A 27,530-nucleotide genomic window follows, 5' to 3' on the forward strand; every position below is an offset into this window, starting at 1 on the left:
TTAGAAGAATTAACATCAATAAAATATAATACTACCCAAAGCAATTCATAGATTCAATGTAATTCCATTCAGAAAGAAAAGAAAAATATCCCTCTTGGTTTTGTCTTTGGTACACTTGAGAATCTATATTATATCAAACCAGGAGATGTTGGTGGTTTTTTTTTTTTTCCTTGGGAGTGAACACATCAAAAACAACCATATTTTTCATTAATTTAATGGCTGTTATGTGATGCTGGTAAACTTACTTTCTCAGAAGGTCTGTCACCTCTCTTGGAATGGCTTAAGTTTCAGTTTCCATCTATCATCAGAGCACAACTTCCTATAACATGCTTTACTTCTGGATCTCTGCCAGTCCAGCACTTTTGAACTCAATGCTTCGCTCTAGCAATGATTTCCTACCTCACCCTTCTCTCTCCAGCCTATCACACAGAATGCATATGGAGTAAGATTCTAATTTCATCCTGTCATTTCTTGTTCAGAAAATTCCAAGGATCACGCATTTCCTATAAACTCTTGTGACTAACCAGAAACTCTCCCAATACTATGCCTCATCATACTTAACCAAACTCCACCCCTTATTTTCTCCAAATTAGCAGTTGTTCCTCAAATACCCTGAATATTCTTCACTCTGAAAAGTATTTCTTTCTGCAGTTCATCCTGCTGGAAAGCACCCCTCCCCTTCTCCCTCCCATTTTAAGTTCAGTTTCAATTCAGCTCCTTTCTTCTGAACTCTCCCCAACTACTACTGGGCACATCACATTTCTGAAATTAGTGACCATTATTGGTATATTTCTTTAGGACTTAATCCCACATTGACTTAGATTGTTATTTAACGGATTCCTATCAGCATCTTCTCTTTCCAACTAGATTATAAACTGCACTCAGAGCGAAGGTGCTCACCTTAAAAGTTGCATTTGTGTCTCCTCCTAGTTTTAGGCAGTTGTTATGCAAACATTTGGTGGTTAATACATTTAAGAAATAGCTGTGTGTGATATATCCTGATCTTTTTATTCTACTTTTAAAAAAATACCAATCATGACACACTAAATTGATTTACTCATGACTAAAGGATTATAATCTACATATAAAATACTTTATGCTCCTTGAATTCAAATGAGGTGTATAAAATTGTTTTTGAAAAATGCTTACAACAAAATAGTACTTTGAATTCTCATTCTGTTCCTGACAGTTTGAGTTACAATTATTATCTTTAGGGTTATCTTGAGATCACTTCTTACCATATTCTACCATAGCATTTAGAATCAATTCCTCCTCCCACTTCTACTTTTTGAAATTTGGGACACCGTAAAATAAAACAAAGTATCATCTAGATTTTTCTTTCTTACGCTGTCTTGACAAATTTTAGTGGCATATAAATAAACATTTCAGGATTAATTTTAATTAGACTACTTGCAGATGAATAAAAACAGGTATAGTCATACTTCCGTGTCTTTACATATCTTAGGAACTTGCATAAGCCTTATTGCCTAATCATACAGAATCTGAATCCCAGTTTTGCAAAGTTACTTACCCTGAGCCTTTATTTTCACATCCATACAATGGGAATAATAATACCACTTCAAAGAATTTTGAAGGGTTAAAGTAGATGGTGCAAGAACAGAGGTTAGGACAGAGGCTAGGACACACAAGTGTTCCATGAATGGCTTATCACTATAACAAATAAATGTATCTCAAACTTCCTTTATGTTCATAAAGCAAGGTTCAATCATAAGAACAAAAGTAAGATTAGAGGAGGAGGTAAGATGGCGGAAGAATAGATGGGTGGATTCTGAGCCCTCTCCTGAAGCAGAAAGAGAGAGCAACTGAGGATCTTGTGCTGTGAGTGTAAATCGGCAAGCTGGGAGACAGTGAACACCAGAAGAAACTGCTGGGGGGCTGCTGACAGAGGTGCCCCTCACAGGGAAGCACCCACGAGGGCTGTGTCCCTGCCCGGAGCTACCTACCGGCTTGGACAGGGAAACCTCGCCATCTTGAGAGGAAGATAGGATCGTGTCAGAGGCCTGAATATCCACAGCTGCAGCGACCACCAAGCATCTGTGACCCCCAGAACGTGGATCCCAGGCGGCACGAACACCTGCCCTCACAGGATTGCCCCACTGCTCAGCGAAAAGGTCAGATTTCTCGGGGAGAGGGTGGAGAGCGCTCGCGGCGAAAACAAAAAGCCTGCGCGCACAGAGCGCGCTTGGGGAAGCTGGAGGACAGGGGCGGTGATTACAAGTAGAAGCCCCCGCTGTTGGGCTGTTGTCACCCTTGAAAGTGGACGGGGCTCCTAACAGGGGAGATATCTAAAGAGCAACACATTTGGATCCGGCTTGGAGGGATATCGGAGAGTTGCGGGAGATTCCAGTTGCTCGGACCTGCCCCCTCCCCACCTCCATAGTTCCAGCTTCAGAGAGGACAAAAAAAAAAAAAAAAGCTGGAGAGGCTCTAGAGTAGGGGTGTCGAACTCAATCAGAGAAGGGGCCAAAATCTAAAATCCAGCCTAAATCGCGGGCCGAATGGTTTACTGAACAGTCATAAACTGTCATTGTGATGGAAACGCAGTGGAGTGCAGTGATGACAGCGCGGTGCGGGCCACATTGCAAGGCCTGGCGGGACGGATTTGGCCCGTGGGCCTTGTGTTTGACACATGTGCTCTAGAGTCTGGAAGTCAACCTAGAAACACTGCCCCCAGAGGCTAATTCACAAATTGACTCTAGTGTAATAAAAACAAAGCAAAACCTGCCTAAAAATCAGGACTGGATCAAACAATAGAGGAAGAGAATGACCTTCATTACTGCAAATTTTAATTAAATTTTTTAAATTTTATTATTATTTTTTTTAATTTTTAAATTTTTGTTTTTTATTTTTGTTTTCATTATTTGCAACATTTACTCAAGAAACTATTTTTTTTCTTTTTCCTCACTTGATTTTATCTTGATAATTATTACATTGTATATGTAATCAACATTATTACTACTACTAATTTACCTTTTTCATCTTATTTTCTTTTGTTTATTTTTATTATTTATGAATATATATATATATATATATATATATATATTTTTTATTCAGGATTACTGTTCTACAGTCTTTATCTATCCTTCTTTCTCCAACGCTTTATTCTATCTCAACCCTACCTTTATGCCTTCACCCTCTTTCCAATCTTTTCCTTTGATACCCTGTTTATCTTAACCCTTTCCTGCTCTAGATTTCCCCCATTCCTTCGGTCTACCCCCTCCTAAAATTTCACCCTACTTGTAAATATCTAATTTCCAACTACCTGCTCCAAACCCATTCACACCTCCCTCACAGTTGTCCTAAAAACAAAACAAAACAAAAAAAACAAAACAGTCTTTAACTCTTTGAAGTTGTATGTTGAATGTTAACTTTACTGAAGTTGTATGCTTTTCTTTTATAAGATTGATTTGCCTATGCTTTTTGTTTGATTGTATGTTTTTGTTAGCTGGGTTCTAGTCATTCTTATTGGTGGTTATTAATATCGCAAACACATTTCTATTCAGTGCCTTGTGTGTTGTACCTGGTTGTCTTGTATTTTGTGCCTTTAAATCAAAGCAGGAGAGAGAGAACTACACAACCAGATATCCTAGATCATGGGGAGACCAAAAAACAGCCCGCATATGAAAGAAAAGCAGGCTTCACCAGAAAAGGAAGTAAACGATATAGAGGCAAGCAACTTACCAGAACAAGAATTCAGAGTAACGATCTTAAGATGGCTAAAAAGAATGGAAGACAAATTTGATAATATGGGTAAGACCCAAGAGGAAATGAAAAAAACCCAAGAGGAAATGAAGATGACTCAAGATGAAATGAAAAATGACATTGCTACTATGAAGAACTCAATAGAAAGCATCAAGAGCAGACTAGAAGAAGCAGAGGATCGCATCAGTGAGCTAGAAGACAAGATGGAAAAAAATACCCAATTAGAGCAGCTTCTAGAAAATAAAAATAAAAAGCAGGAGGAGAGCCTACGGGAGCTTTGGGACAATGCAAAACAAAACAATATTCGAATAATAGGGGTTCTGGAAGGAAAGAAAACCGAGGTAGATATGGAAAACGTATTTCAAGAAATAATGACAGAAAATTTTCCTGAGATAGAGAAAAACCCACACAAATCCAAGATGCTCGCAGAGTCCCAAGCAAAATGGATCCCAGAAGACCAACGCCAAGACATATTATAATTAAATTGGCAAACACCAATGACCAAGTAAGAATCTTAAAAGCAGCCAGAGAGAGACAGAAAGTTACATATAAAGGAACCCCCATCAGACTAACAACTGATTTCTCAACAGAAACTTATCAGGCCAGAAGGGAATGGGATGAAATATACAAAGTCATGCAAAGAAAGGGTCTGAATCCAAGAATACTGTACCCAGCAAGACTATCAATCAAAATTGAAGGGGAAATCAGGAGCTTCACAGACAAAAAAAGACTAAAGGAATTTATCTCCACCAAACCAGCAATGCAAGAAATGCTAAAGGGTCTACTGTAAAAATAAAGAAATAGGAAGCGAAGAAGGAACACAGGGGTATAGAATAAAAATGGCATCAAATGAGTACCTATCATTAATAACATTAAATGTAAATGGTTTAAATGCTCCAATCAAAAGACATAGGGTAACAGATTGGATAAGAAAACAAGACCCATACATCTGTTGTCTACAAGAAACCCACCTCAGAAAAAGAGATGCACACAGACTGAGGGTGAAGGGATAGAAAAAGTTTTTCCAGGCAAATGGAAATGAAAAGAAAGCTGGGGTAGCAATACTTATATCTGACAAATTAGATCTCAGAGTGAAGGACATAACAAGAGACAATGAAGGCCACTTCATAATACTAAAGGGAGCAATCAAACAAGAAGAAATAACCCTGGTAAATATTGGGTAGGCAGCTAAGTAATTGCGGGTTTCACACATATATGGCTTCAGTTGAATTTTTAGGTTTGCAGACGTAGTACAAATGTAAAACACATTTTGTTATTTGATAGTTGGCTATTCAGCTGTTAATCAGTAAAAAAAGTTTTTTGATCTGTTTTGTAGTTTTTGTTTGGCGTTCGTTGAAAAATGGAAAATCAAAAGGAACATTTTTGTCATATTTTGCTTTTTTATTTCCGCAAAGGGAAAAACGCATCCCAAGCTCATAAAAAGTTATGTGCTGTTTATGGTGACGAAGCCTTAAAAGAACGGCAGTGTCAAAATTGGTTTGCCAAATTTTGTTCTGGTGATTTTTCACTCAAAGATGAAAAACGCTCTGGTCGTCCAGTTGAAGTTGATGACGCCCTAATCAAAGCAATAATCAGTTCGGACTGTCACAGTACAACACGTGAGATTGCAGAGAAGCTTCATGTATCACATACATGCATTGAAAATCATTTAAAACAACTTGGCTATGTTCAAAAACTCGATACATGGGTTCCTCACGAACTGAAAGAATCACAGTTAACGCAACGCATTAGCAGCTGCGATTTGCTAAAGAAACATAATGAAAATGATCCATTTTTAAAACGACTGATAACTGGCGATGAAAAATGGGTTGTTTACAACAATATCAAGCGGAAAAGATTGTGGAGCAGGCCAGGTGAACCAACTCAAACAACATCAAAAGCTGATATTCATCAAAAGAAGGTTTTGTTATCAGTTTGGTGGGATTACAAAGGAATTGTCTACTTTGAACTCTTACCACCCAACCAAACGATCAATTCTGATGTCTACATTGAACAACTAACGAAATTAAACAATGCAGTTAAAGAAAAGTGGCCCGAATTGACAAATCGAAAAGGTGTTGTATTCCATCATGACAATGCAAGGCCACCCACATCTTTGGTCACTCGGCAAAAATTAATGGAGCTTGGTTGGGATGTTTTGCCACATCCACCATATAGTCCTGACCTTGCACCATCTGATTACTTTTTGTTTCGATCTTTACAAAACTCCTTGAATGGTAAAAATTTCAATAATGATGATGATGTCAAATCGTACCTGATTCAGTTTTTTGCTAATAAAAACCAGAAGTTTTTTGAACTTGGGATTATGATGCTGCCTGAAAGATGGCAAAAGGTCATTGATCAAAATGGGCAATACATTACAGAATAAAGTTATTTAGTTCCATAAAAAAATTGTCTTTGATTTTCTTTAACAAATCCGCAATTACTCAGTTGCTGACCCAATATATATGCACCCAATACGGGAGCACCCAAATACATAAAAAAACTGCTGGAGGACATTAAGGGAGAGATTAACAGCAATACAATCATAGTAGGAGATTTTAATACCCCACTGTCACCCTTTGACAAATCATCTAAACAAAAAATCAGCAAAGAAATATCAATCCTAAATGACTCACTAGACCAGATGGAATTAATTGACATCTTCAGAACATTCCACCCCAAAGCCACAGAATATACATTCTTCTCAAATGCACATGGGACATTCTCAAAGATAGACCACATTTTGGGACAAAGGCAAAGTCTCTTCAAATTCAAGAAGATAGAAATCATATCAAGCATCTTCTCAGACCATAATGGCCTAAAACTGGAAATTAACTACAATAAAAATAATCCAAAGAAATCAAACACATGGAGACTAAATAGCATGCTATTAAACAAGGACTGGGTTACCAGAGAAATCAAGGAAGAAATTAAAAACATCCTGGAAACAAATGACAATGAAAACACAACAATCCAAAATCTATGGGACATAGCAAAAGCAGTTTTGAGAGGGAAGTTCATATCCTTACAAGCCTATTGCAAAAAACTAGAAAAAAGTGTAACAAATGATCTAACTCTACAACTCAAAGAGTTAGAAAAAGAGCAACAAGAAAAGCCCAGTGTAAGCAGAAGGAAGGAAATAACAAAAATCAGAGCACAGATAAACGACATAGAGACCAAAGAAACAATACATAAGATCAACAAAACCAAGAGCTGGTTCTTTGAAAGGATAAACAAGGTAGATGGACCTCTAGCCAGACTAACCAAGAAACAAAGAGAGAGGACCCAAATAAACAAAATCAGAAATGAAAGAGGTGATATAACAACAGACCCCACCGAAATACAACAGATTGTTACAAAATACTATGAGCAACTCTACTTCAACAAACTGAACAACCTGGAGGAAATGGACATATTCCTAGAAAAATATAATCTTCCAAAACTCAATCAGGAAGAATCTAAAAATCTCAATAAACCAGTGACTTGGGAAGAAATTGAAACAGTCATCAAAAAGCTTCCAGCAAACAAAAGCCCAGGGCCAGATGGCTTCACAGGAGAGTTTTACCAAACATTCAAGGAAGAACTAAAAACTATCCTCCTCAGACTATTCCAAAAAATCCAAGAGGAAGGAACATTTCCAAATTCCTTCTATGAAGCCAGCATCACCCTAATACCAAAACCAGATAAAGACAACTCAATGAAAGAGAATTACAGGCCAATATCCCTCATGAACATAGATGCCAAAATCCTCAACAAAATTCTAGCAAATCGACTCCAGAAGAACATCACAAAGATCATACACCACGACCAAGTAGGATTTATTCCAGGAATGCAAGGACGGTACAATATCTGCAAATCAATAAACGTGATACATCACATAAACAAATTGAAAGATAAAAATCATATAGTCATATCAATTGATTCAGAAAAAGCATTCGATAAAATCCAACACCCTTTTCTGATAAAAACTCTTAACAAGGTGGGAGTACAAGGATCATACCTCAACATAATAAAAGCTATATATGATAAACCCACAGCCAACATTATACTCAATGGGCAAAAACTAAAACCATTCCCTCTATGAACAGAAACAAGACAGGGATGCCCACTCTCGCCACTCCTGTTTGACATAGTACTGGAAGTACTAGCCATTGCAATTAGACAAGAGGAGGAAATAAAAGGCATCCAAATTGGAAAAGAAGAAGTAAAGTTATCCTTATTTGCAGATGACATGATATTGTACATAAAAAACCCAAAAGACTCCATTAAAAAACTAATTGACTTAATAAATGAATTTGGCAATGTAGCAGGATACAAAATTAATGCCAAGAAATCCATGGCTTTTCTATACACCAACAGAGAAACTGCAGAAACAGAGACTAAAAAAGCAATTCCATTTACCATTGCACCAAAAAAATTAAGATACCTAGGAATAAATTTAACTAAGGAAGTAAAGGACCTATATGCGGAAAACTACACGACACTGAAAAAAGAGATAGAGGAAGATGTAAGGAGATGGAAGAACATACCATGTTCATGGATTGGTAGGATCAACATCATCAAAATGTCCATACTTCCTAAAGCAATCTATAGGTTCAATGCACTCCCCATTAAAATACCAACGACATATTTCACCGACCTAGAAAGAACTCTCCAAAAGTTCATTTGGAACAATGAAAGACCCCGAATAGCCACAGCAATCCTGAGAAAGAAGAGTAAAGTAGGAGGGATCTCAATACCAGACTTCAAACTATATTACAAAGCCACTGTTCTCAAAACAGCCTGGTACTGGCACAAGAACAGACATATAGATCAATGGAATCGAATCGAGAACCCAGATATCAACCCAAATCACTATGCTCAATTAATATTTGACAAAGGAGGCACGAATATACAATGGAGTCAAGACAGTTTCTTCAATAAATGGTGTTGGGAAAATTGGACAAACACATGTAAAAGAATGAAACTAGATCACCAACTTACACCATTCACAAAAATAAATTCAAAATGGATACAGGACTTAAACATCAGACGGGAAACCATAAAAATACTAGAAGCATCCACAGGCAGCAAAATCTCAGACGTATGCCAAAAGAACTTCTTCACTGATACTACTCCTAGGGCAATGGAAGCTAAAGAGAAAATAAACAAATGGGACTACATCAAAATAAAAAGCTTTTTTTCAGCAAAAGAAACCATCAACAAAACAACAAGAAAGCCCACAGTGTGGGAGAACATATTTGCAAATGATACCACTGATAAAGGTTTAATCTCCAACATCTACAAACAGATTATACAACTAAATAAAAGGAAGATGAATAATCCAATTAAAAAATGGGCAATGGACCTAAATAGAACATTTTCAAAAGAAGACAGAAGGAAGGCCAAAAGGCACATGAAAACATGCTCAAAGTCTCTAATTGTCCGAGAGATGCAAATTAAAACAACAATGCGGTACCATCTCACACCTGTCAGAATGGCCAACATCAACAAATCAACAAACGACAAGTGTTGGCGAGGTTGCGGAGAAAAAGGAACCCTCGTGCACTGCTGGTGGGAATGCAGACTGGTGCAACCACTGTGGAGAACAGTGTGGAGTTTCCTCAAAAAACTGAAAATGGAACTCCCATTTGACCCAGTAATCCCACTCCTAGGAATATATCCCAAGAAACTAGAAACACCAATCAGAAAGGATATATGCACCCCTATGTTCATAGCAGCACAATCTACAATAGCCAGAATTTGGAAACAGCCTAGGTGCCCGTCAGCAGATGATTGGATCCAAAAACAATGGTACATCTACACAATGGAATACTATGCTGCCATAAAAAAGAAGGAATTCTCATCATTTGCAGCAACCTGGATGGAATTGGAGAACATCATACTGAGTGAAATAAGCCAATCAATGAAAGAGAAACACCACATGACCTCACTCATTTGTGGATAATAAAGAGTATTATAAACTGATGAACCAAAAGATAAATATAGAGACAGTATATCAACAAGTAGACTGTCAATTTACAGCGGGAAGGGGAGGAAGATCTGGGGGAGATAATAGATCAACCGAAGGACTTTTATACATGCATATAAGTACAACCAATGGACACAAAACTCTGGGGAGGGAGGGGATGTGTGGGAGGGAGGGAGGGGGGCAAAAAAAATCAATAAAATATATGAAAAAAAAGAGATAAGGAATGCAAGGGGAGGAATAGGTTTTAAAGGAGAATAATAATTTCAATTTTGGAATATCTGTGAAAATAGTGAAATTATAGAACTTCATGAGCTCTGTTATTTGGGAAATAACTTCAAATTTCTGACATTAAATTCCCTCTTATTGTCACTGTTAAATCATGTTGTCATGTTACTTTTCTATTAAGTATGATTTAACTTTAATTTCCAATGCAACTATGTTTATATTAAAGTGAATCTATAGTCTTCCAGTTCTGAATAGTAATTTAGTATGTAGACCTCTATTGGGTGTGGAAATATTGTGTTTTGTTTTGTTTTGTTTTGTTTTTTGCGTGTGAATGAAATACTTTTATTCTCCTTTCAAAGGGGATTGATGGTCTGTGAAACATTTATAGCTACCATAGTAAGTATTGTGCTGGGTAAAACATCCCAATGAGATAAGTATATCCCTTATCAACTTATCCATTTTTCTTCAAAAACATTTTGCAATGTTTAATTTCCTGTGTATACACAGCTTATCACAAACATTTTATGGCTGTTGTAGCAAAGTGATGTTTTAAATTTAAGGCTTAACTTATAGCTGAAATACTCTTGTAAATATGAAAAACTCTTCCAGTGGGTTCTGTTACTTTAATTGTCATCATAAAGTTGGATTTTTCCTTTTCTGTCCAAAAAAAGAGTAAGATTAGTTTTTCTCTTTAAATATGTAGCTCAGCAACTTTTCTTTCTTTTTTAAAATTTTACTGATTGATTTTAGATAGAGGGAGTGAATCGTCCCTCTGCTGTTCCAATTACTTTTGCACTCATTTGGTTGCTTCCTGAATTGTTTTGCCCCCACCAGAGATGGAGCAACCTTATCTTACCCAGACTACCCAGGTAGTGCTCTAACCACTGAGCTATCTGGACAGGGCCTTAAGCTCAGCGATTTCCAACCTTTTTCATCTAACAACACACAAACTAATTATTAAATTCTGTGTCCCACCAAACAATACATATTTTTTGTGGATCTAACAAAAAATGGTATAATTTTGATTCATTCACGTGGGACGGTTATTGTATTGGCTGTTGTCATTTTTTTATTTGTCAATCTAAAAGAGGTCAGTGTCCTGACTAATAGTCAGGTATTGCATATTTTAAAAATTCTTATGGCATACCAGTGTGTCTCTGTGTCACAATGGTTGAAAATTGCTGAGCTAGCTGAAACCGGTTTGGCTCAGTGGTAGAGCGTCTGCTTACAGACTGAAAGGTCCCAGGTTCGATTCCGGTCAAGGGCATGTACCTTGGTTGCGGGCACATCCCCAGTAGGGGGTGTGCAAGAGGCAGCTGATTGATGATTCTCTCTCACTGATGTTTCTAACTCTCTATTCTTCTCTCTTCCTATTTGTAAAAAATCAATAAAATATATTTTAAGAAAATCAATAAAATATATTTTTTTAAAAATCGCTGAGCTAGCTAATTTTTGTGATTGGCTTATTTATTATATACAATTCCACTGTTGGTTTTAGATATCATAAATATCCCTGAGGAAAGGCTCTATTTATGGTGCTGAATAAGCATTATATAATAAGAAATGTCTATATAAACTAAAACAACATATATATGCAATAGCTTGCCCAGTCATACTAATCTCATTTAGGTTTCTTTTTCAAGTTATCAAATGTCGTTTTTTAAAAAACCACAAGTGCCTGTGTTAAATGAAGTGTGCTTCAACTCAGCAAAATTATTGCACACAGTACTTATACATAACACTTAAGATGTTCACGGGGCTGCATTTGAACAACGGGAGACCTGATGCTTCATTTCAGCCTTCCAAATCAAAGCCTTGTCCAGTTATTTTTATATTCCTCCTAGACTTTGTCCATCCTTATCTTACCTGGGTCTTGCTACATCTAGGGTGTTTTTGATTGCAGGAGTTTGGCAATGAACAGAAAACTTTCCACAGAGTACATTCTTCACCCTAACCTGTTCAATTTAACCCTGCAAAAACAGTGTCTCGTCCATTCTCCTGGAAACACTGGCCCAGAGTGAACCAGGCCCAGGGGATCTGCCTTCCTTCCAAAATTACTTAAAAGGGAGCAATCAAGATTAATTAAAAGGGAGCGATACCGAACAGCATCGTCGAGGTGTCCCAGAACATGGGCATCGGCAAGAATGGGGACCTGCCCCGGCCCCCGCTCAGGAATGAGTTCAAGTATTTCCAAAGAATGACCACCACAACGGCAGCAGAAGGTAAACAGAACTTGGTGATTATGGGTAGGAAGACCTGGTTCTCCATTCCCGAGAAGAGTCGGCCTTTAAAGGACAGGATTAATTTAGTTCTCAGTAGAGAACTCAAGGAACCTCCAAAAGGAGCTCATTTTCTAGCCAAAAGTCTGGATGATGCCTTAAAACTTATTGAAGAACCAGAATTAACAGATATAGTGGATATGGTTTGGATAGTGGGAGGCAGTTCCGTTTATAAGGATAAGCCCAGCCATCAACGAATCTTTGTGACAAGGATCATGCAGGAATTTGAAAAGTGATACATTTTTTCCAGAAAATGATTTGGAGAAATACAAACTTCTCCCAGAGTACCCAGGTGTTATTTCTGATGTCCAGGAGTTCAAATTTGAAGTTCAAATTTGAAGTATATGAAAAGAATGAGTAATTTGAAGGTGTTTTCTGATTCATTTCAAGTTGTTCCCCATCCCCTCCAAACAATTATATATTGTATTTAACATTAGAAAAAGATATTTCTGTTAATTAGATCTATGGATAATTATTTCAAAGCAACGTATTTTTATTAATTACTTTTCATCTGAACCACAACATTTGTGAAATATCTGTTGCTGTAATTGTCTGAATCCTCAAGAAATTCTGAAGATTAGGTCCCTACCACCTGCCTAGGGTAACATATGCCAAGAAACCACAATGGCAGAATCCCCTGGTGGTATCCATTACCTATAAAGAAAGGAGCTAGCCAAATTTGTCCAAATGTCAGAAATGGATTATAAACAGAAGAATTAGAACTTAGATATTAAACTAGAAGTACACTAGATCAATCAAAACAGGGAACAAAATTACTCTATGCATATCTCACTTCTGAAAAAAGTTCTGTTCACTCAGAGAAGCACTAAATTGAGAACTACAGTACATTCCATATAGATAGTAAGAAGCTGGTAGGACTACTTTTTCAATGATTAAAAGAAAAGGTCTGAGACCTTTAAAAACACTATAGTCAAAACCGGGTTGGCTTAGTGCGGACTAAAGAGTCCTGCGTTCCATTCCGCTAAAGGGCATGTGCCTTGGTTGCAGGCACATCCCCAGTAGGGGGTGTGCAGGAGGCAGCTGATTGATGTTTCTAACTATCTCCCTTCCTCTCTGTAAAAAAATTAAATAAAAGGGAGCGATACCCCAACTCAGTTGTTAAAGAGGGCTTGCGTTCTGCGTTGGGGCTAAGGCTTTGACAACTGAGCCCAAAGCAGAGACCTCTGGGGATTATAACCTTCAGTCCCCACTCTCCAGATTGTTGCCTAAGCGTGTCGGGGGACGGGTGAGGGATGGGGGGGAAGAGGGGGTGTACCCAGAAAGCCATGGCAGAAACCCACCTGCAACAGGAGGTAGAAATAAAGGAGTCAGTCAGAAACCTCAGGCTCCACAGGCAGCCAATCAGAGGCGACTTCATCCCACCTCCCCCCACCCCCTGAGATGGGGCGGAGCGTAGACACTGCGTCCTATAGCCCCGCCCCTTTCCTCAGATGGCCCCGCCTACAAGGCTGAGCCCCGCCCACACGGCTGAGCCCCGTTCTAGAGGCCGGCGGAGCGCGCCCCGCCCCTGGGCCCGCCAGTCCCTGACGTCACGTCCGGGGGGCGGGCCGGGACGCCGGGGACGGGCCCGGGTGGGGCCGGGACGCCGGTGGGGGGACGGGGGGGGGGGGGGGGGGGAAGGCCGGGCCGGGCGGGGGTGGGGTTGTGGCGGTGCTTTGGGTGACAACGGTCCATAATGAAGGTGGCTGCGGCGAGGCGCCCGGCTCCGCAGCGCCGGGTGGGGGTGGCGCCGGGGCCGCGCCCGTGAGACCTCGGTGGGGGCCGGCGCGGGGAGATGGGGGCTCGGCGGCGCGGGGAGTGAGGCGGCGACGGCGGCGGCAGCGGCGGCAGCGGCGAGCGCAACTTCAGCCGGAGGGGCTCTCCCACTTCCTCCTCGGGCTCGTGGGCCTCCACCTGCAGCCCCGCTGCCCCCGCGTCCCGCGGGACCGGGGCGGCGACGGCGGGGGCATGTGGCGCTGGGTCCGGCAGCAGCTGGTAGGTACCTCCGACCTCCCGCGGGGCAGGGCCGGGGCGCGGGGCCGGCCTGGGGCGTCGGGCTTAGGCCGCGGCGGAGGCGGGAGCGGGGCCGCGGGGCCGGGGCCGGGGCCGGGGCGGGCGAACCCCGCGCCGCCCCGCGCGCGCCTCCCCTCCAGCCCGGGTCGCCGGCGCCGGCTCGCGGGGAGGCGGCCGTGTCCTGGCCGCGCTTCTCGGCGACTCCCTCCTCCTCTTCCCCCTCCTCCTCGCCGCTCCTCGGCGGCCGCGGGGCTCCGGAGGCCGCTGGTGAGGGCACGGAACGTGCGGAGAGGCCGGCGCTTCCTGCCTCCGCGTTGGAGGGGAGGACGGGGCTGCAGCCTCTCTCGTCCCCGTTTGCAGTGAGTGCGAGAGCCCGGGCGGCGTTCGTCATCCGAAGGCGGGTTCCCGTCCTGGGCTGACCCCTCACTCCCCGCGGGAGGAGGGTCCCCCAAAGCCTGGGTGAGGGGCGGAAGACATCCCGGCACCCCTTTTAGTTGGAAACTGGGTAGGACTGCGTGCCCCGAACCTTGTCCTCACGCCACCCCCGGTGAAACTTTAGGAATGTCGACCTTATTTTTTATTTATTTATTTATTTATTTATTTATTTATTTAGTCCGTCCTCCCGAAGGCAGTTTGAGTGAAATAGCGTTGGAGCCAGTGGAACATCTCTGGGGGGGAGAGAGATGAAATCTTTAGACGCGGATGATGTGTGGCATATAGAAAAGCGCCGCGTTCTTAGAATTAATTCAGAGACAGAGAGGCAGACAGACAGACATCTTTTCCTGCCTCTTGGCAAACGTAGCGCGAAGGCAGCAGGGAGAATGTGGGGCGAAAGTTGCTGCTGGCGGAGGAAGCCTAACCTCGTCTGGGTGAGGAGGGCGGTCTGTGCCCGGCTGCTGCTTCGTTTCCAAACCGCTTTGGTTAAAGGCTCCAAAGCGCAGGGGTTCCGTGCGTTCATTCACAAGGCAGCGGAGCCAAACCGATTTTTTTTTTTTTTTTTTTTTTTTTGAGACGAAAGCGTTAGGAAGTCTCTTTCCCAACTGTCCCTAGAACAGCAATTTGACGTTAAGACTGCCAAGTATGCCGGGTCAGAGCCAGCCTTTATGTTGCAGTGGGCACTATTCTAAAAATGAAATGTAAAAAATCTAATTATATGACACTAGAACTGCCTACCACACCCTCGAACAAACGTTGGGCTATTTTTAGTTAGTTGTGAATTCAGATATATGCCTTATTAGAAAATCAAGCTAATGATCTTCTGTAATAATAAAAGCATAATATGCTAATTAGACCAGACAGCCAACCGACCTTCCAGAGGAAGCCAGGGCTGCAAGGGCCTAGCCCCTTGCACGAATTAATTTCGTGCATCGGGCCTCTGGTGTCATTATAACACCATGTTGTGGTGAGACTTGGTTGCAGTAAGCCGCAGCACAGTAGCTTGCCTCGAAGTTAATTATTTTTTTCCTGAAGTTAATTATTACAGGTCTGATCTCATGCTTTTGATTTGCTAGCCTTCCTTGTATGGAAGGGTTATTTGTCTGATGGTGTTTTTGTGTGGTAGGAAGATCCTTCTGAAGTGGTTCTCTGAAAGCTTTTCCTGTAGATGAAGACCCTACTTTTGTTAATCTGAATAAAATCCTGCTGTGTAACCTCTCATGTTCAAGACAGACAATTTGGTCATGTTTTTTTTAAATATATTTTTTATTGATTTTTTACAGAGAGGAAGGGAAAGAGATAGAGAGCTAGTAACGTCGATGAGAGAGAAGCACCGAAAGGCTGCCTCCTGCACACCCCCCAGGGGATGTGCCCGCAACCAACATACATGCCCTTGACCGGAATCGAACCAGGGACTTTTCAGTCCGCAGACCGACGCTCTACCACTGAGCCAAACCGGTTTTGGCTTGGTCATGTTTTTTTAAAAATGACTTCAAGTGAATGCAACCTAAAGGAAGGGCGGGAAGTTGTGTGGCTAATTTCTAAGACAACAAGTCCGACAGGTTGCTGTGCGTAAAAAAAAATGCTGTCTCTGCTCGTTGGTTTTATTTTTAAGTTATCAGATCTTCTAAGTATGTAATCAGACCTGTGCCAATTTTGGACTTTGTACCTTTGATTAACTTTGTACAGTCACTCAAATTATACATTAAGGGTAGTAATGAAAGCATATTTTACTATCCCAGTCATAAGCAGTTATTTTACTTACTCTACCGGGAATTACTCAAAGTCTAGTTTAGATTATACTTCAGTTAGATTATACTACAATGGGTTGAGTCATCCATGTCTTTTAGGAAGAGACTTACCGTATTTTTCGGACCATAAGACTCACTTTTTTCCCCCCAGAAGTGGGGGGAAAAAGTCCCTGCGTCTTATGGTCCAAATATAGCCTACACATATACTTAAAAAAAAAAAAAGTTTTTTTGCTTGCCCGGCTCTGTGTGGTCTCTGTGTGCTTGCCCGGCTCTAAAATGGTTCTAAATGTTGCTGTTTACTTTACAGGGTTGATTACACATGTTTATGACTGTGATGTTGGGTTTTAATGCACATAAATATTTTAGGACACTATTTGTTTCAGAATCTTTTTTTCTTCATTTCCCTTCTCTAAAAACTGGTGCGTCTTATGGTCCGGAGTGTCTTATGGTCCGAAAAATACGGTACTTTAAAAATTGATATAAATAGAATAAAATTGGGAAAATTAATATGCAAACTAAGGGTAGGTTTTTGGAGTTCTAAACACACTTCATTCATTATATGAAACCTGATTTTCAACAACTTCTTGCCCAAAAAATTTATAGTCATTTTATTATAGAAATAAATATTATGCTCTAGTACTTTCTCCATAATTAAAGAAATGCTTGACTCCGTATCTCCACAAAGTGTTTTCATTAACTAGAGTTGATGAGGAAAATCAGGAGTTTATCAGAAGCTTGATGTTTTCTGTTAGAGAAATAGAGTGGAAAGAATATCATTTTCCTTTTCTCAGAGAGAGTGCGGAAAACATCATTGAGAGAGAGCAACAAATGGTTTGACCTGACCCGGGATTGACCCGCAACCTAACTATGTGCCCTGACCAGGACTCAAACCCATGACCCTTCAGTTTATGGGACAGCACTCCAACCAATTGAGCCACATTGGCTAGGAATTCCTTTCTCTTTTGTGACTCATAATGAAGTTATTTTACACTAAGAAAAATTTTTTTGTCTTTTTGGTACACTTAGTATTATCCATAGTGTACTCATTTCTAGCAGCATAATGTTTATTAACTCAGAGATAGGATGACAACATTTTCAGTATAATAGTGGAAGTTTTAGCTACTGTTTTCTCATTAAATTTGCTTAGTAATTATTAACCATATTTGCTATTAAAATTCTAATTAAATTAAAAGTTTGTGTGACTATTACCATATTGGACAGATCAGAGTAGAACATTATCATTATCACAGAAAATTCTACTGGACAGTACTGTAGACTTTTAACTGAAAGTCTTTTTCAATAAATATTTTAGTTGATTTATAATATTTACAGGGCAATGTAATGCTATGTTTTTAAAGCACATCCTGTGTGCAGACATTATAATGGGCTAAATATACTGAGGATACAAATGTAGGTCAGTGAGCGCCTTAATTCATCTTTTTATGCTCAGTGTCTTCCACAGTACTTGACATAGAGCAGATATTGGGTTCATGTTTGCTCAGTAAATAGGCCAAGAAAGAATGATTCCCATGGTGTTGCTTCTGTGTTCAGAGATACAGTGACAAAATCCAAGAGTGACCAGTTCAGAAGAAAGCTAGAAAATGGCTGTAATTTTACAAAAATACAACTGAATGTTGTTATAGTAAGATGCTGTTTCTTAAATTTTTTCATATTTGTTTTGGCAGTGGTGGAAGGGTTGATAGAATTGTCTTCTGATTCACTGAGAAAAAGGAAAGCTCTTAACCTAAACTGTCTCAACTTTCTGTTTTCTCACCACACGTTCACTGAACTTGTTTATAATTGTACTAAATTTTTCCTTTTCCACTTGTCACAAGGAAGGTGTGCTAATCCTCTTTATCCTGTAGCCTGTTTTCAACTTAGCAGCAGAGTGCTCTTATTTAAACACAAGTTAGGTAATGTAATTCCTATATTTACAACCTTCTAAGGTCTTGCCTTCTTGCTCACACTAAAATTAACTGCTTGTGCTATTAATCCTGTTCTCCACAGTCCCCATCAAGTATCTGTACTTGTATGTTTAGTCTTTACCTTTAACCTGTGAACATTTTCAAGCCTCTCTCTACTATTTTAATTTGTACTGTACCTGAAAATGTCACATTCTTTTCAAATTTCTAAAAAATAGGTCTTTTCTGATTAACTATGCCATCTAATACACATGAAGTGTGGCTAGTTCCAATTGAGATATCTTTTTTTAAAATTTCTTTATTGATTATGGTATCACATAATTGTCCTCAAACACCCCCCCCACACCCCCCAATTCTCACCCCAAACCCCTTCCCGCGTATGCCCCCTCCCCCCTGTTGTCCATGACCACTGGTTAGGCTTATATGCACGCACCCACATCCTTTGGTTGATCTCTCCCCTTTTTCCCCACCGTCCCCTACCTTCCTCTGAGGTTTGACAGTTTGAGCGATGCTTCTCTGTCTCTGGGTCTGTTTTTGTTCATCAATTTATGTTGTTCATTATTTCCCCTAGATGCATGACATCATGTGATTCAAGAAATACACTTGTAAGAACTGAAACTGAGACAAGCCATATGGTTATCCTGAGAGGCAAATGAATCAGTCTGTAGTTTGTTTCTTTCTGGGCCAACAGTTCTTTTGAGTCCCAATTTCAATGTCAAACAGTTCCTTAAGTGTACATGTCAGTCAGCAATGATATTTCAGTTCTAGATGGTGGACAAATGGTGGTGATGCAGGTCAGACTGTCTCTGGTTTAATCCTGGGCAACCTGCAGTGATACACAGCTGTTGACTGCTATTATGGTGAGGCGTTGTCAGCGTCTTTCATCTCTGGACTGTTTGTCTTCTATCTTCGTGGTTAGAGCAGTCCTGTCAATCCCTCTCTGTTACAGGAATCCACATGGTCTTGGAGTTGTTTTCTGAAAATATACAAACATATTCTCTACCAAAAGTTAATAAAGGAATATTTTCTATAAATTTGACTTGGGATCCTTTTTCATTTTTTGCCCAAATGATTTTCCTCTGGCTTGTTTTGACACCATGGGTGTTTTTTATGGGTGTCTTGCTATTAGTGAGATATTCTTAAGTATAAAATAAACACAGGATTCCAAAAACAGTATAAAGAATAAAGGAATGTAAAATCACAGTTTTTTATATGAATCACGTGTTAAAGTAATATTTTGGATATATTGAATAAAGTAAAATATCCATTTTATGTTTCTTTTTACTTTTAAAAATATGATTACTAGAAATTTTAAAATTATAAATATGGCTTGCATTTGTGGCTCATTTATATTTCAGCTAGTGCTGCTGTGTTTCTATCTATATAAAAGCCCAGTGACCAGAACGGCAGAACAACCAGAGCGACTGGTGGCTATGATGTGCACTGTGGCAGCCAACCAGCCTGATCCGGGCCCTGAGAGGCCCATTTCCCCGTTCTTCCCCTTCTTCACCCCCCCACTCCCCCCCCCCCCCCCCCCCCCCCCCGCCAGCTGTGCCACCATCAGCCCCCAATACCCTGATCTGGCCTGCAGCCCTTCCCCCCTGTTGACCCAGCCCAATGGAACCCACCTGTGCACTAATTCATGCATCAGGCCTCTAGTATAGTATATAAGTCTAGATATCTCAGTAGACCAAATATCTGAGGGTAGGGGCTATGTCTTAATTGTCTTTATATCCCTTGCTCTCAAGACAGCAGCTGGCCCATTGTAAATACTCATATACCAATGAGTGTCAGATTTATTTCAGCATCCGTTTGGAAGTACTAGTACCTGCATTCTTTGCCTTTCTCTCAAGGAATGAAGAGTAGGAAAAGGAAGCTCAGGCCTCTGATAGTATTATTTTGATGTGGCTAATAAGTTTTAGTCTCATGAGTTAATATTTAAGAACCTAAATCTTTGAATGTTTGCTGCTTTTATCTCTATGTTCATATATTTTTAGATACCCAGTTTTTCATTTGGTTAGGGAGAGTCAAGTATTAGAAGAATCCCAACTATCCCAGCAGTACTACAATTGGTATCTTGACCAGATCCTTAAAGATCCTTATGATTCCAGTATTGTCATTAAATATCCCTGTAGCCTGTTTTCAACTTAGCAGCTAGAGTGATCCTATTTAAACATAAGTTAGATCATGTAATTCCTTTATTTACAACCTTCTAGGACTTGCCTTCTTGCTCACAGTAAAAACCAAAGTCTACTTGATCTGTCTCCCCATCTCCCCCAGTCACTTCTCATTTCCCATCACTCTTCACTCGCTTTATCCACGCTGACTCTCTTGCAATTCATCAGAAGTGTCAGGCCTACAGTGCTTAAATCCCAGAATCTTTGTCCTGGCTGTTACTTCTGCCTGGAATGTTCTTCCTTCAGTTATCTGCTGTCTCCTTTGCTCCCTTCATGTCTTGTTATAAGTGAGGCCTTTTTCTGGAAATTAGTATGAAATTGTAACGCTCCCCAACACTTCCCTATCCTCCTCCCTTGCTTTTTATTTCTCTTAGCACTTATCGCTATTCAATATACTTTGTACTTTTATTATTTATCTCATTTATCCTACGAAGGCAATGATTTTGGTATATTTGTTTTAGTTCTCCATATAAGCACAGCTGTTTCTCAGCTCTGCATCCACATTTAGGTAATACCATTTCTTTCTCATTCATTCATCCATTCACTCACATTTTCTGAGCACCTATTCTGTGATAGCATGTTATTAGGTTCCGTAAGTATCAAAATGAACCCCTGTTTTAGCCAGTCTTCTAGGAGTCTCTTCTTTCCTAATGGATTTATCGATATATTGCATTGTTGCCCCCCCCCCCCCCCAAAGTGTTTTAGTGACTGTTCTTATTTACGTATTTTAAATTTCTAAAAAATTGATTTTAGAGAGAGAGAGGTAGGGAAGAGGGAGAAAGAGAGAAACATTGATTGGCTGCCTCCAGCCTGAAATCTGGACATGGGCACTAACGGAGTATCAAACCTTTGACCCTTTAGTTCATGGGATGTTGCTCAGCCAACTGAGCCACATTGGCCAGGGGCCAGGGCTATGTGTTTGTTTTAAATGGAAATACTTAGCAGTGAAACTGCTGGGTCATTGGGTATACACAGTATGACTGTTACTAAATGTTACCAAATTATTTTCCCAAACAGAAGAGTTCCCCTTTCCCTCTATCTTGGTCAATACTTTGTACTGTTAAGACTAAAAAAAATTAACAATCTGATGGCTGTGATTTATATCTCATTTTCCCCCTAATTTGTATGTTTCTGATTGCTGGTGAAATTCCAGTGTCCTGTATTTCATTCATATGTATAGATTACCCATTTTTCTATTGGGTAGTTTGTCATTTTCTTATAGTTCCTTCTGTATTTTGGATGTTAATTATTTGTTGTGTATGTTGTAAATATCTTCTTCCAGTCTGTCCCTTGTTTTTCACTTGTTCATAATGTCTTTTGATATAGAAATGCAAAATTTATTTGTAACTAACTGCATTTGGCACATGATTTCTGTTGCTTTTTTACTTATTTAGAAATTCCTTTCCTATACTAGGATCAGAAAGCTGTTTTTCTAATGTTTTGTGCAAAGTGCCTTAAAATTTAGTTTGTCAACATTTAGGTGCTCAATATAGATGGAATTGATTTTTGTATAGGAATAAAGTAACTTATTTTCTTCCATATGAAAAGTTACTTATCCCAGTGCAGTTTATTGAATGAGCCATCTTTTCACCACTAATCTATGTTGTTTGCCTTCTCTGTCATAAGCAAGCATTCTCTTTCACATATCTTGTATTCCTTCTAGGTTCTCTATTCTGCTTTCATGATCTGTTAATCTATTGGGGCACCAATAATGTATATATATAATTGTTTAAAGTATTACTAGAAGCCCAGTGCATGAATTTGTGCACCTAGTGGGGTCCCTGGGCCTGGCCTGCGGGATCGGGCTGAAATGGCTTTCTAACATCCCTGAGGGGTCCCAGATTACGAGAGGGTGCAGACCAGGTTAAAGGACTCCCATCAGGGCTGGAGAGGGATGCAGGAGGTTGGCCAATAGGGGAGGAGTTGCGGGAGGTCTCTAGGACGTGTCCAGCCCATCTCATTTAGTCCCAATCAGCTGGACCCCAGCAGCAAGCTAACCTGCTGGTCGGAGCATCTGCCCCCTGATGGTCAATGCACGTCAGAGTGAACGGTTTAGTGGCTTTAGCATATCATTAGCATATTAAGCTTTTATTGATTGAACGGATGATGGGACCCTTAGCATATTAGGCTTTTATTATATAGGATGTCTTCTTTTTCTCCCATCCACCCCTCCCTCTCCCCAACCATTCTTACCCCTCCGCCCCAATGTCCATGTCCATTGGTTATGCTTATATGCATGTATACAAATCCTTTGGTTGATCTGTTATCCCCCTCCTCCACCTTCCTTCTGAGGTTTGACAGTTTGTTCAATGTTTCTCTGTCTCCGAATCTATTTTTGTTCATCAGTTTATGTTGTTCATTGTAGTCCACAAATGAATGAAATCATGTGATATTTATCTTTCTCCAACTAGTTTATTTTACTTAGCATAAAGCTCTCCAGATCTATTCAGCTGTTGCAAATGGGTAAAAGTTCCTCCTTTTTTATAGCAGTGTAGTATTCCATTGTGTAGATGTACCACAGTTTTTTTTGTTGTTTTTTTTAATATATTTTATTGATTTTTTACAGAGAGGAAGGGAGAGAGATAGAGAGCTAGAAACGTCGATGAGAGAGAAACATCGACCAGCTGCCTCTTGCACACCCCCTACCGGGGATGTGCCCGAAACCAAGGTACATGCCTTTGACCGGAATCGAACCTGGGACCTTTCAGTCCCCAGGCCGACGCTCTATCCATTGAGCCAAACCGGTTTCGGCTAGATGTACCACAGTTTTATCGTTTTTATTGTTTAAAGTATTACATATATCTTCTTTTCCCCCATTGACACCCCTCTGGCCACTCCCACCCCCAAGGGCAAACCCCCACTACCCCTTTGTCTGTGTCCATTGGTTATGCCTAATAATGCATGCATACAAGTCCTTTGGTTGATCTCTTAGCTGCCCCTCCACCCCCGCCTTCTCTCTGAGGTTGGACAGTTTGTTCAATGCTACCTTGTCTCTATATCTATTTTTGTTCATCAGTTTATGTTGATCATTATATCACACATGAGTGAGATCATGTGATATTTATCTTTCTTTGATTAGATTATTTCACTTAGCATAATGTTCTCCAGATCCATCCATGCTGTTGCAAAAAGTTCCTTCTTTTTTGATAGCAGCATAGTATTCCATTGTGTAGATCAGTGTTTCCCAAAGTGTGGTGCGCGTACCCCCAGGGGTACGGAAGAGTTTGGTGGGGGTACGTGTTGCACCGGAGTTTGGTGGGGATATGCACTGCACCGTGCTTAGCTGCGCCTAATTCTACGTCCTCATGAGTATGAGGGGTACTCAGCGTTACGAAAATTATAGAAGGGGTACACGTATGTCAAAAGTTTGGGAAACACTGGTGTAGATGTACCACAGGTTTTTATCCACTCATCTGCTGATGGGCACTTGGGCTGCTTCCAAATCTTAGCTATTGTAAATTGAATATAGGGATAGGGATGCATATATCCTTTCTGTTTGGTGTTCATGGTTTCTTGGGATATATTCCTAGAAGTGGGATCCCTGGGTCAAATGAGAGTTCCATTTTTAACTTTTTAAGGAAACTCCATACTGTTCTCCATAGTGGTTGCACTAGTCTGCATCCCCACAAGCAGTGCACGAGGGTTCCTTTTTCTCCACCAGGACTTATTTATTGTTTTGTTGATGATAGCCACTCTGCCAGGTGTAAGATGGTACCTCATTGTTGTTGGTTTTTTTTGTGGTTTTTTTTTTGTCAATGCTTTTTATTTTATTTTTTTTAAATAAATCTTTATTGTTCAGATTATTACAAATGTGATCCTCTTCCCCTCCTCAATTGCTCCCCTTCACCAAGTTCCCACCCCACCCTCTGTCCTTTCCCCATCCCCCATTGTCCTCATCCATAGGTGCACAGTTTTTGTTCAGTCTCTTCCCGCACCCCCACTCCCCTTTTCCCTGAGAATCGTCAGTCCACTCCCCTTGCATACCTCTGATTCTATTATATTCACCAGTTAATATTGTTCATCAGATTTTTAAATTCCCTTGGTTTTTAGATTCACTTGTTGATAGCTACGTATTTGTTGATCATAATTTTTATCTTTATCTTCTTCTTCTTCCTAAATAACCTCCTTCAGCAATTCATATAATTCTGGTTTGGTGGTGATGAACTCTTTTAGCTTTTTTTTATTTGTGAAGCTCTTTATCTGTCCTTTGATTCTGAGTGATAGCTTTGCTGGGTATGATAGATTATTTTTGGCTGTAGGTTCTTGTTATTCATCACCTTGAATATTTCTTGCCATTCCCGTCTGGCCTGCATGGTTTCTGTTGAGAAATCAGCTGACAATCTTATGGGTGCTCCTTTATAGGTCACTACCTGCTTTTCTCTTGCTGCTTTTAATATTCTCTCTTTGTCTTTTGCTCTTGGAATTTTAATTATGATATGTCTTGGTGTGGTCCTCCTTGGATTCCTTTTGTTTGGGGTTCTGCGGGCTTCCTGGACTTGTAAGTCTATTTCTTTCCCCAGGTGGGGGAAGTTTTCTGTCACTATTTCTTCTAGTACTCTTTCGGTATCTTGCTCTCTCTCTTCTGGAATCCCCATAATTCTGATGTTGGTTCGCTTGAAATTGTCCCAGAGGTTTCTTACACTATCTTCAACTTTCTGGATTCTCTTATCTTTTCGCTTCTGCAGAGGAGTGTCCTCTGGCTCTTTGTGTTCTAAATCTTTGTCTTGATTCTTGCCATCTTCCAGTCTGTTTTTAGGACTTTGTATAATATTTTTTATTTCAGACAATATTTTCTTCATTTCTTGTTGATCCCTTATTATTTCTAGTTGCTCTCTTTTCATATCCTCATAGGTCTCATTTATTTTATCGGCCTTTTTTTAGGATATTGTTGAATAACCTTATAACTGTAGTTTTGAACTCAATGTCCAATCTTTTCTTTTCCTCCATCTCCTTCCTTTGTGTCCTTCTTCTTGTCTGCATTTTAGTTGTTTCCCTGATTTGATGGAATAGCTTTGTGTGCTAGGTGTTCTGGTAGAGCCCAGTAGCACAGCCTTTCCAGTTACCTGCTGTGGACAGTCTTGGTGTAGCCCTTTGTGGGCTGTGTGTGCAGTCTTGTTGTTAAGCCTTGCTTATTGTTGGTATCACAGGGAAGCATTGATCTCCAAGCCAATTGGCTGTGAGGATCAGCAGTGACTCAGCTAGGAGGGTTTCCGTACTCTGCTTGAATAGGGCGGGGTCTCGGGGTGGCGCAGACAATCTTTGGTTCCCTGTCAGTCTCGCCTTAGAAAAGTCCTGTTCGTGGAGAGTTTTGGAAGATTGGTTGCAGGCGCGCGCGCACCTCTTTGGTAAAGGCGCAGACAAGTTTTGGATTCCTGCAAGTCCCTCCTTAGAGAAAGCCAGCCTCTGGGAGAGCTTCTGTGCTCAGCCACAGGTAGGGCGGAGTCTCGGGTTGGTGCAGACAAACTTTGTTTTCCCTTCGGCTCCTCCCCAAGTCCCGCAGTAATGGCCTCTGGCTTCACACATCTCCAAGAGATCTCTGCCCACTGCCTGACAGTCTGGCCTCTCCCTGTCTGGGGCCGTTTATCAGAGCAATAGGGTGATTCTGTTTTCCTCTCGGACAAGTAAGCCAGCCGCGTTAGCTGTTCGCCCTCCCCGTGCCAGGAGTAAGCCAGTAGCGAACTCAGCCCGGCCCGCCCTCTCTGCGTGCAGGGAGTAAGCCAGCAGCAATCTCGGTCCGGCCCTTCCTCTCCGCACCGGGATTAAGCCAGCGCCTTTTAGCGCACACAGTTCTCCTTACCTTCACAGTTCCTGAGGTTCAGCGTGCCTTCTCTCTCCTTCCCAGATAGCAGAGCCTCCTCTCAGCCAGCCATCTGGCGCTTCAGGGCAATGTCTCCCCTGTTTTTTAGTTCTAAATTCAAATTTGTTGTGGTAGGCTGCATTCGGGTGTCTACCCTATGCTGCCATCTTGGTTTCTTCTCTCATTGTTGTTTTGATTTGCATCTCTCGGATGATTAGTGACTTTGAGCATGTTTTAATTTATCTCTTGGCCTCTGCACATCCTCTTCTTATCTGTTTAGGTCCTTTGCCCATTTTTTGATTGGATTGCTTATTTTCCTTTTGTTAAGTTGTATGAGTTCCCTACAAATTTTGGAGATTAAACCTTTTATCGGTGATGACATTGGCAAATATGTTCTCCCATGCAGTAGGCTTTCTTGTTTTGTTGATGGTTCCTTTTTTTTCTTTTTTCTTTTTCTTTTTTCTTTTTCTTTTTTTTTCTTTTTTTTTTTTCCAAGGCACGGGCCCCTCTCTCGGGGCGAACCCATTCCAGGGCGCCCTGCCCTTCACAAAGTGTTGATGGTTTCTTCTTTTGCTGTGCAGAAGCTTTTTGTTTTGATATAGTCCCATTTGTTTATTTTCTCCTTAGTTTCCATTGGTCTGGAAGCTGTATTGGTAAAGATATTGCTATAATATATATCTTATATTTTGCTGCCTATGGATTCTTCTAAGATTTTTATGGTTTCCCATCTTATGTTTAAGTCCTATACCCATTTTGAGTTTATTTTTGTGTATGGTGTAAGTTGGTGGTCTAGTTTTATTTTTTTGCATATATCTGTCCAATTTTCCCAACACCATTTATTGAAGAGACTATCTTGATTCCATGCTATGCTCTTGCCTCCTTTGTCAAATATTAATTGAGCATAATGGCTTGGCTTTATTTCTGGGTTCTCTGTTCTGTTCCATTTGTCTATATGTCTTTTCTTGTGCCAGTACCACACAGTTTTGAGAACTGGGGCTTTGCAATATAGTTGATATCTGGTATTGTGATCCCTCCAACTTTATTCTTCTTTCTCAGGATTGCTATTGCTATTCGGGGTATTTTTTAATTTTTTTCCAGATGAATTTTTGGAGCATTTGTTCTAGGTCTGTGAAATATGCCATTGGTATTTTAATGGGAGTGTACTGAATCTATAAATTGCTTTGGGTAATATGAACATTTTAATAATGTTGACTCGACCAACCGCTGAACACAG

The 27,530-nt window shown here is 40.5% G+C and overlaps 1 protein-coding gene and 1 pseudogene across 9 annotated transcripts in view; both read left to right on the forward strand.

Annotated features, from left to right (window-relative positions):
• Positions 1 to 13,124, forward strand: part of LOC118722388 — a 33,958-nt pseudogene extending 20,834 nt beyond the window's left edge.
• Positions 13,125 to 13,859: 735 nt separating this feature from the next.
• The window catches only part of ATP11B (ATPase phospholipid transporting 11B (putative)), a 110,690-nt gene continuing 97,019 nt past the window's right edge, over positions 13,860 to 27,530 (forward strand). For 6 of the 9 annotated variants that reach the window (XM_036448584.2, XM_036448582.2, XM_036448587.2 and 3 more), the window contains exon 1: positions 13,861 to 14,196. In XM_036448584.2, coding sequence (XP_036304477.1) covers positions 14,170 to 14,196 — 27 coding nt within the window. In that variant the 5' untranslated portion in view covers positions 13,861 to 14,169. Of the gene's footprint in view, positions 14,197 to 27,530 lie in introns of all 9 variants that reach the window. The other 3 variants (XM_036448586.2, XM_045583720.1, XM_036448583.2) reach the window with 2 other exon arrangements.

Source organism: Pipistrellus kuhlii, unplaced genomic scaffold, assembly GCF_014108245.1.
Source record: "Pipistrellus kuhlii isolate mPipKuh1 unplaced genomic scaffold, mPipKuh1.p scaffold_m20_p_2, whole genome shotgun sequence".
Classification (NCBI taxonomy): Eukaryota; Metazoa; Chordata; class Mammalia; order Chiroptera; family Vespertilionidae; genus Pipistrellus; species Pipistrellus kuhlii.